The sequence below is a fragment of the Trichosurus vulpecula genome, chromosome 6 (genome assembly GCF_011100635.1).
Source record: "Trichosurus vulpecula isolate mTriVul1 chromosome 6, mTriVul1.pri, whole genome shotgun sequence".
Taxonomy (NCBI): Eukaryota; Metazoa; Chordata; class Mammalia; order Diprotodontia; family Phalangeridae; genus Trichosurus; species Trichosurus vulpecula.
Window position 1 is genome coordinate 138827459 of NC_050578.1, and position 14110 is coordinate 138841568.

The window sequence follows — 14110 nt, forward strand, 5'->3', positions numbered from 1 at the left end:
TGCACAACATGGTTAGGTGCTGAACTCTTTTCTTGAATTCATTGCAAGGATCTGGCCACAATGCATGGAAAGCTTCAGTTGTCCCATTGTTAGAGTAGGTACAACTGTAGACCGGGTCAGAGGCAGGCCAGTCAGGTGCTTCAGGTTCAGATTGGAATGACATGAGATGCAACAGACTAGCTAACGCTTAGGGACGAAAGGAAATACACTTAGCCTGAGCAGGGAAAGAATATTCATTCAGCCTGGATCCAGATCAAGCCACCCATTGGATATCCATCAAGTCTGAAGGCACTGACATAGAGTATATGATTCTCTATAGAAGTGTCCTTGGATAAATTTCTTTAGTATTACGTGTTAATTGGGCTGGCCTTTTATGTCCCAACTCATCAGGATGCTGCCTCAGTGCCATAAGAGCGCTACTTTTTTTGACCAATCAAGTCTTGGAGATGGTTTTTCTGCCTTTTAAAGAAAGAAAGAATGAACAAAAAACTTGCTCAGCCCGTAGGAGAGTGACTTGAGTAGTTATTACTCTCACCACAGTGACCAATTATACTTTTAAAATAATTTTTAAAATTCAGAGTTTACTGTCCAAGCTGTTCTACTCTTAAGATAACTTCCTCCTTAATCAGTCACTTAATTGTTTCCATTAATGCATAATTGCATTTCCAGCATCTCTACTTCCATTTTCTCCAGTTTCAATTTTTCCAGGAGAATACTGAAATTATCCTTCTTCAAGATTCTCATAAAAATCATAGCAACATAGATTGTATAGCGACATAATACTGGAATTGTAAGAATTGTAGCAACATAATACTGAAAACGCAGAAATTAAGGAGGGAAGTGAAGCAAGGCATTATGGGCCTTTTGAGGCAATAGGAAAACCATAGCATTTGGTAGAAGTGAACTGTTTTATGTTAGTCTCAAAAGAAAATTGAGTTTTTAGTTTGCCATTTCGAGAATTGACTTTTTAATTGTCAGGTTGTCTCTCGTTCCCAGGCACATCTCTGGCTCAGATCTCTTCCTCTGTGCCAATTACATCTATAACCATTACTGTGACTGCAAAGACCAACATTACTACCTGTCGGGGGACAAAATCAACGATGTCATCTGTCTCCCAGCTGAAAAGTTGCCTTGTATCATACCCATCCTGGCTTGTCAGGACAGAGTGCTTCGAGTCTTACAGGTACGTGACTATTGTTGACTTCCTTCTTTCATGTATTTAAGCCACATTCAATTCAAGAGGCATTTTTTATGAGGCCAGGAATACAAAGACTGCCCGTTGCACTGGGGGCATAAAACAGATAAGTAACTAATTCTGTACTAACTGACGTAAAGGAGTTTCAGAGAGAGGGGGATGAGGAAAGGCCTTATGTAAGATGTGCTATCTGAGCTGCCTTTGAAAGATGCTCAGGATTCTACAAGGGGAAACTGAGGACATGGGGACATTGGGGAATGGGAGTAAGCTAACAGTCCAGTTGGACCACACACACACACACACACACACACACACACACACACCTCTTAATTTGAAATAATACTAAAGAAATTTATCCAAGGACACTTCTATAGAGAATCATATACTCTTTGTCACTGTGTTGGTAACAAGTGCTGTGTTGAATTTTTATTTTCAACTGTCTTGTTAGTTTGAGGACATTGTGCACAGTGTTTTGGCCATTGTCAAGGAGACTTTGTCTAGACTATAAGAAGCAGTACCCAGTTTTGTTGTCTGAAGACTATTCTGATCCCAAGTTCCTGGCTGTATCAAGGCAAGCAGGCCTCCTCTCCAAGGACTTCCATGACCCTATCTTCCTCTTCTGTTTTTAAAATTTTGTCATATTGATTTTTTCCCAGTTAATAGTATTTTTCCCAGTTACAGGTAAAGATAGTTTTCAACATTCATCTTTATAAGATTTTGAGTTCCAAATTTTTCTCCCTTCCTCCCTCCCCAAGACAGCAAGCAACATGATATAGGTTATGCATGTACAGTCATGTTAAACATATTTCCACATTAGTCATGTTGTGAAAGAAGAATCAGAACAAAAGGGAAAAAACATGAGAAAGAAAAAACAAAAAAAGTGAAAATAATATGCTTCCATCTGCATTGAGATTCCCTAGCTCTTTCTCTGGATGTGGATAGCATCATGAGTCTTTTGGAGTTGTCTTAGGTCATTGCATTGCTGAGAAGAGCTTAGTCTATTGAAGGTGATCGTTGCACACTGTGGCTGTTACTGTATACATTGTTCTCTTGGTTCTGCTCCCTTCACTCAGCATCAGTTCATATACATCTTTTGAGGTTTTTCTGATGTCCGCCTGCTCCTCATTTCTTAGTGTTCCATTACATTCGTATACCACAACTCGTTCAGCCATTCCTCAATTGATGGGTCAGTTCTTTGCCACCACAAAAAGCTATGTTCCTCTTCTATTCTACTGCTTCTTGAAGTCCAAGGAAAGAAACACGAGAAGAATGAGGATACATGATTTGGGTGGATGCAGGGAGAATCATGGACCGCTAGGTGGCACAGTAGATAGAGTAGTGGGCTTGGAATCAGGGAGACTCATCCTAATGAGTTCAAATCCTGCATTAGACACTTTCTAGCTGTGTAAGAAAGCCTTGAATGGAGTCCTGAAAAGTCGGCCATGCCTGAAATGACTAACAACAACAAAAGGAAGGGCTGACCTTCATTTTAAGATCAGAAATTTAGAGTTTGGGGTGATCTTAGAGATCATCTCATCCAGCTCTGCACTTAGGGGCAGCTAGATGGTGCAGTGGATAGAGTACCAGGCCCGGAGTCGGGAGGACTCATCCTCCTACGTTCAAATCTGGCCTCAGATACTTACTAGCTGTGTGACCCTGGGCAAGTCACTTAACCCTGTTCACTGCAGTTTCCTCATCTGTACAATGAGCTGGAGTAGGAAATGGCAAACCACTGCAACATCTTTGCCAAGAAAACCCCAGATGGGTCATGGAAAGTCAGACATGACTGAAAAGGTGACTGACCAATAGCAACAAAGGGAGGGCTGTGTCCTTAGCTGTGTCCTTAGCTTGGCCTGTCACTGAGTCCAAAGCAACGATCTATGTCAGTGGTAACTTTACAATTAAGCAAATGAAAAATAAAATATTTGAAGCAGGAAAAAACATCTGTGAGCATTAACTGTAAACATCAATTTGGCCCTTTTCTGAAGAAGCCCTTTGAGGGTGGCGCCATGTATGACTTGAGCTTTGCTGCTCCCTGTCCCCCACTGAGCCCAGGGCTCTGCCCGCAAGTGAGGCTTCACAGGTTTGTCATACAATTGCAGGGTTTCTCCTCTTCCCCTTCCCCTCTTCTCCCTTTCCCTGGCCCCCTTCCCTTCCCCCTTTCTGTACCCTTTGTTTTCCTGGCTCAGATTTCTTTTCAGTTTGGGCAGAAGCAGGGGTGTCTTGGAGACAGCTTGTATAGGCCAGTGAGAGCCAATTGTTAAATTTTCTTTGTGAGCAATTAAACCTTGAAAATTGATAGATGCTACAAATCAGGACTTGATTTATTGTGTGGTTGATTGTCTAGACTTGAGAAAGTGATAAAGTGCGCATTAAACTAACAAATGTGTCATGGGTGCATTCCCCCCACACCCTCTCAAAGCCAGTCATTAAACATTTCCTAGCACCCCCCTGGTAAAGCTCGTGCACAACACTGTATTTAAATACTTATAACCAGAGGTACACTTGCTCTCATTTCAGCGACACGATTTTGAATTCCATTCTTTCAGTGTTTTCGTGTCATGCTTTTCCGCAGGGGTCTGATATGATGTATGAAGTGGAAGTCCCTGGCCCCCCTACGGTCCTCGCCTTACACAATGGAAATGGTGGTAAATAGAGGGCATTTTCATCCTCACCACGCTGACTTGTTTAAAGATACAGATCAACGCTACATAACTTTTATGTTTGTAATATTCTTTGCAGTCTTTTATTTTTAAGTTATGTGATGAATTGATTATACATTTTAAAAGAGAAGTCATCTGTGTGTTGTAGAAGTTCGTGGGGTCATGTATCATCCTCTTCAGTTCTCTTGTTCCATATAGACGTCGAAATGACCATTTTAGCCGACATTTTAAGTTCAGAAGAAAAACAGTTAAAAAAACAACAACTGGGGGAATCAGGAACACCTTTGGCGCCCCTGCTAATCAGCAGACAGAAGCAGCTCAATCTTCACAGTATGGTTTTAAGGAAATCAATGAGCGCTGTGGGGCTGCCCGTGGAGACCTGGGCTTTAGTCCTGACCGCTATTTTGCCACAGAACCATTGCAATATCTCTCAGGATGTCATGTTCCTCAACTATTAAAGTGAAGGGGTTGAAATAATCTCTGAAGGTCTTTTTACAGCTCTAAAATCCAATGATTTTATGACTACCCCTAAAAGACATATTCATGTTAATTCTTTTCTTTAATACATATTTTGTAGTTTCACTGAATGGTGAGTATATATAGTTACTGGAAGTCTAACCTTGGGACCTACAAAGGACAGTTCGATAAGTATTTTTTCAAACTAAAAGAACTGATAAAATAGAACCCTACTGTAATATCATTTGTATTACAAAGGTCAAATCATGCATCTTAAAATATTCCTGTTCGTTCAGTCAGCAAACATTAATTACCTACTGTATGCTGAGCATTGTACTAGTGTGGGCAGAGAGAGGAAGCTTAGAAAAGATACTGTCTCTGCTTTCATGGAACATGACAGGGGAGGGTAAGATGTGAGCACAAATAATTGTAATATCCAGTTTTCCACAAGCACCTTAGAGAGGAATACAACAGCAGTATAAAGATGGGAGAAGGGAGATGGAATGGCATGTGCAGGAAACAGCAAGAAGCCCTGGTTGGCTGGAACATAGAGAGTGTGCAGGAAGTAGAGTTGTGTGTCTGGAAAGGAAGGCTGAACCCAGATTGTGAAGGACTCTAAAACCCAAGCAAAGTAGTTGTGGAGCCTCTAGGGAAGTGGGGGGAGGAGGAGGGACAGTGAAATGGTCAGATCGTGCTTTAGATGTGAACTGTGGATTGGAAAATCAAGAGACTGGAGGCAAGGAGGCCAATTAGGAGGCCATAGCTGTGGTTGAGGTGAAAGGCATTGTGGGTCTGAGCTAGGGAAGTAGCCAGTACCAAGAGGTTGTGAGAACATTGGAAATAGGGGGGCCATACCTATCACAGTGCCCAGGCTATGGGAAGTCATAGGTGAAGCCTTGTTGCTAGACAGGATTAGCCAAAAAAGCGGGTATTTGACCATTCCTCCCAACACCAGCCTTTTTTCAAAGAGTTCCAGTGTAGTCAAATTTCATTTTTTTTTCCATCCTCTCAGAGAAATTGTCACTTATAATTTAGGTAGCTTAAAAACTTAGTGATTTCTGTGATGTTTGGAGGGCTATGGGATATCTGTAGTTTTTTTCTGTTTATCAGGATAAGAACTTTAGGAAAAATCAGAGCCATGGTAATATAACTGTAGGAAGACAATCATCTGCTGATGAAGAAATTGTGATTTTATCTTCTCCATTTTCTCGTTTATAGGCCCAAATTTCATAATTCCCAACATAACGTAATTTGGTTAAAAGCCAAAAACTGTTAATTCCTGGTTGCAGCCCATTTGGCTGTCTTACAGTGCAGACTAATTAACACTTCAGAAGAGGATTCTCTGTACAACCCCTGCAAACACTGGTAGATTTATGGGAACGAACCATAGTTATCATAAAATACCATATAGCTTTAAATATGATGTCCTTTTAAAACTGAAGTTCTGTTTTAAAATGTGAATTTTATGCTCTGGCAAATGTGATAGTTGGTATGTTCTGCCTTTAATACTGACTGGTTTCGGGCACCTTTCAAAGATGAATTTAGAAAGTTATCAATCAGACTGCGTATCTTTACGGTTAGAGAGGTAGAGAGTGAGGTTTTGGCCATGGAAGGAGTTCTTTGAAGTATTGGTGTACGTACAGGGTGTCCCAAAAGCCCAAGGGCTGTTCTAACGAATTAAAACTTCAATATTAAATTATTAAATATTAAAATATTAAATCAATTCATGATTAATTATATTAATATTGAATTATCTAATTGATTAAAATTTAAATAATTTAGCAAAGCTTGAATATTAATATTAAATAAGTTAATTTCTTATTAAAGTTTTAATTAGTTTAAAACTGCATTAAGGCTTTTGGGGCACTCTGTATGGTAGTCAAAAGAATCAAGGAAGAACTTGGAGTTTGGGGATGGGGAGATTTGGATTCTAGTCCCAGCCAATTTGCAAGCTCACCTGTCAAGTTCCCTTAAGACAATGGGGCTAGACCTAATTGTTTCTGGGGGTTTTTCTAGCTCTAACATTCTATGAACATGCATCCAGAAACTAATTCAGATTGTTTCTCATTGCATAGGATTTAAGTTTTCCCTGATAAAACTGTTAGGAGAATAATTTATTTCTTAAAGGTTCTGTTGTAAATGGGAGAAATATTCACTTCACCTTGATTTTCTAGGTGAATCTGGAGAGGATCTTCTGTTTGGAACCTCAGATGGAAAACTTGGGATTATTCAGATCACTGCATCCAACCCAGTCCATAAATGGGAATTGAGAAATGAGAAAAAGAGAGGAGGTGTGTCATTGGTTGTTATCTGGGGACTCTAACAATCCAGTGGTATTTCTATTAAATCTCTAGCTCATAATTTAATGGGACAATAATTCTTGCTTTACCCCACAGGGTGGCTGTAAAGATCAGAAGCAAATGAATAGAAAATGCTTTGTAATTGATTATAATGGGATCTAAGTGAGTTGTTAGTGTTACTTCATTCATTCTCTTTTCAAGGATGACAAACTTAAAAGAATCCTCATTCCCTTTTCTCTGAGGCTTCCTTGAATTGCTGCGTTTATTAAGACTGATAGTTTTTAGTTTTTTATATATGGATATTTTTCAGAAGGAAGCATATTCCAGGAAGCAATGAACATAACAATACAGAGAAAGGTGGAAAGGCTTACAGTAACGGATAAAGAGTGATGTTGCAGAGTTAAGAACACAAGGGGCAGGGGCAGAGCCAAAATGGCAGAGTGGAGGCAGGAACTCACCTACATCCTCCCAAATTCCCCTACAAACAACTTTGAAATAAAGCCTCAAATCAAATTCAGGAGCAGCAGAACCAACAAATGGTCTGAGTGAAACAATTTTTCAGCCCAAAACAACTTAGGAGGTTGATAAGAAAAGTCTGTCTTACCAGGGTGGTGGTTAGGCCTAGAGCAGGCTGTGTTCCAGAAAGTCAGTAGCAGGCCTTGGAGGCAGCTGCATCAGTGGCAGCAGCAGTTTCAGAAGCTCTCAGCCCACAGATGCCAAGGAGGTCAAACGACTGGTCAGAAGAAGTTAATGGGAACCTTTGCTGGCACTGAGTGCATGACTCTGTTGCATTGCTGATATGTGGTTCTGGGTTGCAGTCCCAGGGTGAGGAAGAGCACCTGTGCCCAATGCTTGTGACTGCAAGAGAGCAGGGTCCCTAGTTTCAGATCCAAGGCAGAAAGGAGCACTGACACTTATGGTCCCAGGAAAGCAGAAGCCCGAATCACAATTCCAGGGTCATAAGAAGAAAAGCATTATGGCTGTAGGAGAGCAGAGGCCCTGGTCACAGTTCCAGGGCAGAGAAGAATGTTTGTAGTGGCTCACAGACCAGGAGAGCAGGGACCACATCTTTCCTTAGATCATACCACCTTGGAAAAATGAAAATTAATAGACACCCTCCCCCCAGTACTAGCTCTATGAAAATAGCAGCATGAAAAACCTGAAGCTTGAGACAGTGCCCCCTGCACCCTGGAAGCAGAGCTCAACATTAAAGTTAAAAATCAAGAAATAGGCTGGAAAAATGAGCAAATAGCAACAACAAAAAGAACCTGACCATAGAAAGTTACTGTGATTTCAGGGAAGATTAAGACACAAACTCAGAAGATAACAGTCAAAATGGCTACATGCAAAACTTTAGAGAAGAATGTGAATTGGTCCCAGGCCCAAAAAAGAATTCCTAGAAGGACTTTAAAAAGGATTTAAAAATCAATTAATAGAGGTAGAAGAAAAAATGGGAAAGGAAATGAAAATGATGCAAGAAAATTATGAAAAAAAGAGTCCACAGCTTGGTAAATGAGACAGAAAAATACTGAAGAAAACAGTACCTTAAAAAACAGAATTGTATCTGTAAGGACTAACTGAGATAGATTTGGCTTTTCTCATCAATGCAAGGTTCAAAGACAGCTCCAAAAGACTCATGATAGAAAAAGCTATGCACATCCTGAGAAAGAACTACAGAGTCTGAATGCAGATTGAGGCAAACTCTTTGCTCTCCACCCCCCCCCCTTTTTTTTTGGTTTTGTTTCATCTTTCTCATGATTCATTCCATTGGTTATAATTCTTCTTTACAACGTTGGCCCTTATGTAAATAAGTTTAATGCAAAGGTATATGTAGAACCTATATTGGATTACATACTGTCTTGTGTGGGGAGAGGGGAGGAGAGGGAGAGAAAATTTAGAATTCAAGAACTTATGGAACTGAATGTTTAAACTAAAAATAAAAAAATAAATTAAAAAAAGAATTGGCCAAATGAAAAAGAGGCACAAAATCTCTCTGAAGAATTCTTTAAAAATTAGAATTAGGCAAGTGGAAGCTAACAGCCCCTTGAAACACCAAGAAACAATAAAACAAAAATCAAAAGAATGAAAAAAATTGAAGAAAATGTGAAATAGCTCATTGGAAAAACATCTGACCTGGAAAATATATTAAAGAAAGATAATTTTAATAATCTTTGGACTACCCGAAGGCCATGCTAAAAAAAAAAAAGGGCTGGATATCATGTTTCAAAAAATTATCAAGGAAAACTGCTCTGATGTCCTAGAACCAGAGGGTAAAATAGAAATTTGAGGAATCCACTGCTCACCTTCTGAAAGAAATTCCCAAATGAAAATTCCCAGGAATATCACAGCCAAATCCCAGAGTCAAGAAGAAAATATTGCAAGCAGCCAGAAAGAAACAATTCAAATATTGTGGAGTTACAGTCAGGATCACTCAAGATTTAATAACTTCTGCATTCAAGGATCAGAGTGTTTGGAATATGATATTCAGCAGAGCAGAGGAGCAAAACTGAGTATAATCCTTCTGGGGAAAAATGGATATTTAATGAAATAGAGGATTTTCAAGTATTCCTGATGAAAAAGAACAGAGCTGAATAGAAAATGTGATTTTTTTACAGTAAGTTTCTCTGACAAAGGCCTCCCTTCTCTAATATCTAGAGAACTGGGTCAGATTTCTAAGAATGAGTCATTCCCCAATTGATAAATAGTCGAAGGATATGAACAGGCAATTTTCAGAAGCTATCTGTAGTCATGTGAAAAAATTCTCTGACTCACTATTGATTAGAGAAATGCAAATTAAAACAACTCTGGAGTACCACTTCACACCTATCAAATTGGCTAATATTACAGAATAGGAAAAAGAAAAATGTTGGTGGGCATATGGGAAAAGTGGAACACTAATGCACTGATTCAGTCATTCTGGAGAGCAATTTGGAACTATACGCAAAGGGCCATAAAACTGCATAGCCTGGGACCTATCAATACCACTACCAGGTAAGTATCCCAAAGAGATAAAAAAGGGAAAAGGACCCATATGTACAAAAATATCTATAGCAGCTCTTTTTGTGCTGGCAGTCACACCACTGCCTAGCAGTAGAATCTCTGGACCAGAGAGCACGGGCATCTTATCCACTTTCTTGCCAAAAGTGCACATTGAAATTACCTTGTATTGCTTGGGTTTGTTTTTCTGGACTTCTGTCCCTTCCAGCTTCTTGTGGATTTCTTGAGGGCAGGAACTGTTTCATTTTTATCTTTGTACCTTCATCGCTTTGCTAAATAAGTAAATGAGTGAATGAATAAATGAATAAATAAAATAGGTGCTTTAATAAACCTTTGGTGGATTTAAAAGAATGCTGGTGATTATAGCAGCAACTAGCAGTTCCATTGTGCCTTGAGGTTTACAAAGTTTTAATATATATTTTTTTCTTATCTGATTCTTACAATAATCCTGTGATGTAAGTACTCCAGATAATATTAGCACCATTATAGAGATGAGGAAACTGAGGTAGCCTAGAGATGTTAAATCACCTGGATGGGAAGTGTCATCGTTGGGATTTAAACCCAGATCTTACCTGGCTTCAGGTTCAGTGTTTGTTTGTTTTTCCCACTATACTAAATTCTCAGTAAGATCATGAATACATTAGATAAAAATTACCACCAATGAAGTTATTACTTAATCTCAAACTGAAAAGATTAAGGTTTAAACGTTAACTGTTTGTTAGATGAATCCCAGTTCTGGTTGTTACATTTTGGGACTCATTAACTTAGATTTTGCCTCTAAGGCAGTGGGTTGTACTGAAATCCAAACAGTTCCTGCTGTTGAGAAAGCCCCAGCTTACACACGTCAAACTAAAAGTCGAACTAAAAGTTCATTAAAAGTCGTATGTCAACAATTTTTTTTTCATAGAAACAAATTCAATAACAGTTTCTCAGGTCAGCCTTAGTCTCAAGTATAACCGAGAGTCCTTGAAATGAGGATACATTTAATGAGATTAGAGTACTACTATTTCAGCTATTTTATGGTTTAAATGGAATTTGAAGGTTAATCCTTGTTCATAACGTTGTTTCAAGGAGGGGGAAAGTGTGTTCTATAAACCACAGGAGGAAACAGGAAGATGTTAGACCCACATGGGTGACGAGCCGTGTAGCTGGCCAACCATTTCAATGCACGAAGGACTCTGAATACTTTGGTTTCCTGCAGGGACTAATCCCTGCACCGTGCACCGTGCACCGTGCACCGTTACACTCAGAAGTCTTTATCCCTCTTCATCCCTACCTTAGAGTACTCAGTACTGCCTTGAATTCAGTCCTCACTATAAGCTGTCATCTGCAGTCGTGGTGTGTGGCTTTTTCTTTTTTCACCGAAGGCATTCTGTGTGTTGACTATTTCGATATTGTGGGAGACGGTGTTAAAGACCTACTTGTTGGTCGAGATGATGGAATGGTGGAAGTATATAGTTTTGATGCTGCCAACGAGCCCGTTCTCCGATTTGACCAGGTAAGTCATGTGTCGATAGCACTTTATTCCTGCACCAAAGAAGTGACAGAATAATAATGATCTTAATAGCCGACATTTGCACAGCAGCTTAAGGTTTGCTTGTTATTTCAGCCGATCCTCACTACAGCCTCGGGAGGGGGGTGCCGTCGTTACCATCATCTCTGTTTTCATAGATAAGGAAGCTGACAGAGGTGGAGGTTAAGTGACTTACCCAGGCTTACGCAGCTAGCAATGTCTGAGGCAGGATTTGAACCCAGGTCTTGGTGCATAATGGATAGACTGCTGGGCCTGGAGTCAGGAAGACTCATCTTTTTAGTTCAGGTATTTAACTAGCTGTGTGACCCTGAGCAATTCACTTAACCCAGTTTGCCTCAGTTTCCTCATCTGTAAAATGAGCTGGAGAAGGAAATGGTAAACCACTCCAGGATCTGTGCCAAGAAAACCTCAAGTGGGGTCATGAAGACTTGGACAAGACGGAAACAATTGAACAACAACATATGTGTATATGTGTGTGTGTGTATGTGTGTGTATATATATATGTATGTTGTATAAACATGTGTGTGTGTATATCCAAGTACAGATTGAACGATTTCATAGCTGTACCATTTTGAACACAGGGAGCTGTCTCTATATAGGGATCATAGCCAAGTGGCAGTCAGAATTCTTAGTGAACCCTTGTAATCTAAACAGCAGAACCCTTTCTGAGCCCTTACCAGTCTAGATTTTTTTTATCACCATGCTAATAGGATCAGGCATCCTGCTGCTTATGTTAACAAGAAGTCTGTTTTTTAAAATGGATGCTATCCTGCTTCCCATATTTCTCACAGGCATTGTCTGAAAGTGTCACTTCCATCCAGGGTGGCTGTGTGGGGAAGGACGGTTATGATGAAATTGTGCTAACCACATATTCAGGTAGAGTAAATGCTGAGAGCCCAGTGATTTCTTAAACTCTTGATGACTGTGTTTTCCTTCATACTACCTTGTTTCCAACCACTTTGCCCCTTAGCTTCGAAAGCCCCTGGGAGGAGACATTCTGGGCTGGGGCTGCTCCCCAAGGCCGTGAACTGAGTTAGAAAGGGATTGACTTGGGGGCACTGTACTCATAGGTTGAACGATGTTGTTCTCATTCCATACCCAGTAATCTGGGCTTCTTATATTAAGGAAGAAAGGCTAATCTTTGGGCTGAGAGACTTCTTCTTGTCTTGTTATTTTGGCATGGGTTTAAGGACTTGCCACACTTGAGGTTGGAGGTGGGCAGGGAATTGGATGGCATGGCCTGTAGCAGAGTGTCTGGGCACAGGTCACCTCTTTACTCCCCCCCTCTGGATGTCCTTGAGGCAGCATCGTCCTTGGTGTAATCAGGGTCCTTTCCTGTAGGCTGGGTCACAGGCCTGACCACAGAACCTGTCCAGAAGGAGAGCGGGTCCGGGGAAGAGCTGAAAATAAACCAGGAGATGCAGAACAAGATTGCGTCCTTGCGGTAACATCCTTGTTTGGTTTCTAGAGTGGATCACTTGCTCGCTTTGCGATGCAAGATTGTTTGAAAGGGACCATCTAGCTTATATTTCATTGGGGGAATGAAAAATTCACAGATGATAATAGTCTCTGGTTTTGGAAGTTTAGTTTGAAGAAAAAACCTTGTTCTGTACTCAGTTCTTTTTCCTTAGGTTAAAAATTCCATTTCCCTAGATATTTAATTGTGAAGAATCTCTGCAGTCCTTCCTAGTCATTGGAAAGGACCGACGGGGACTTCCTCTTCCTTCCTTTAAAAGCAGGGAGCATTTAGTACAAGTCTCCCGACACCTGTGGGCCATGAGTCCATCGCCTTTGTGGGTTACTCAGTCAGGCAACAAGAATGTATTAAGTATCTCCTATGTGCCCGATACTGTGCTAAATGCTGAGGAGACAAGAAAGACAAAACCTGGATTCCTGCCTGAGCCGAGAGCTTCCATTCTAATGGGGAAGACCATGGGAAAGTTTCTTATTGCATGTTGTAGTAGAAAAGATCATCGGGCTTAGAGTCTGAAGACCTGAGACTGAGGCCCTGCTTGGTCACTTTTGATGTCTGGGAGTTTTTTTAGGTAAGGGAGCTGGGTGGTGCAGTGGTTAGAGTGTTGGGCCTGGAGTCAGGAACATCTGAGTTCAAATCCAGTATCAGAAACTTGCTAGCTGTTTGATCCTGGGTAAGTCACTTAACCTCTGTCTGCCTCAGTTTTTTTTTTTTCTTTCTGTAAAATGGGGAGGAAGGAGACAATAACAGAACCTGCCTTTCTGGGTTGTCACAAGGATCAAAGGAGAAAATCCTTGTAAGCGGCTCTGCAGACTTTAGGGTACTCCACATGCATGCTGTTTTCAGCTGCACAGTCAGTTTCCCCATCTGTCAAATTCGGACAGCACTTGTACTGCCCACCTCAGAGATTTGTTGTGATCAAGCATTTTGTAAACCTCTATGCAGGCTGTAAGGGAGAGGTACTTCATCTTTAGGAGACTCCTCCCCACGGAGGAGGAAATCTTCTCTTCCACGGTAGATCAATTAAGTTTTCTGCTGTAAGCTCGGTGCTACCTGCAGGATTGAGGGGTGAAGTCAAGTCAAGAAGCATTGACGAAGCATGTGCTGTGGACCAGGCGCTGTTCTAAGCGTGCCTAGAGTCACAGAGCCAGCTAGGGTGGAATCCACCCCTCTGCCCCAGGCCTGCTTCTGGCTACCTTATTATTGCCATGGCTGTAGACACTAGGACATGGGGGCTCCCTTTGTCTCTGGTATTGCTTGAATAGCCTGCCTGTTGGTTACAGGGGCTGCAGCCACTTTGGGAGAGAGGGAGTCCCTCCCTCTTGGAGAGGTGTCTGCTGTTCAGGAGGTAGGAGCTGGGAGAATTGACATTTATTTAGCCCATTTCTGTCTGTCACCTCGGAAGCTGACCTGCTCAAATTGTCTGTGGCTCCATTGTCCGGATCCTCCGGCGGCCCTCAGACTCCTTTCTGTTAGTGACTTCTTGGTTCC

General features: G+C 41.0%; 1 protein-coding gene across 1 annotated transcript in view; it reads left to right on the forward strand.

Moving 5' to 3' along the window:
• Positions 1 to 14110, forward strand: part of BBS7 (Bardet-Biedl syndrome 7) — a 50060-nt gene that overhangs the window by 11846 nt on the left and 24104 nt on the right. The window contains exons 5-10 of the mRNA XM_036762276.1: positions 997 to 1183; positions 3771 to 3843; positions 6489 to 6605; positions 10979 to 11109; positions 11937 to 12021; positions 12487 to 12589. Of these exons, the coding sequence (XP_036618171.1) occupies positions 997 to 1183; positions 3771 to 3843; positions 6489 to 6605; positions 10979 to 11109; positions 11937 to 12021; positions 12487 to 12589 (696 nt within the window). The remainder of the gene's footprint in view (positions 1 to 996; positions 1184 to 3770; positions 3844 to 6488; positions 6606 to 10978; positions 11110 to 11936; positions 12022 to 12486; positions 12590 to 14110) is intronic.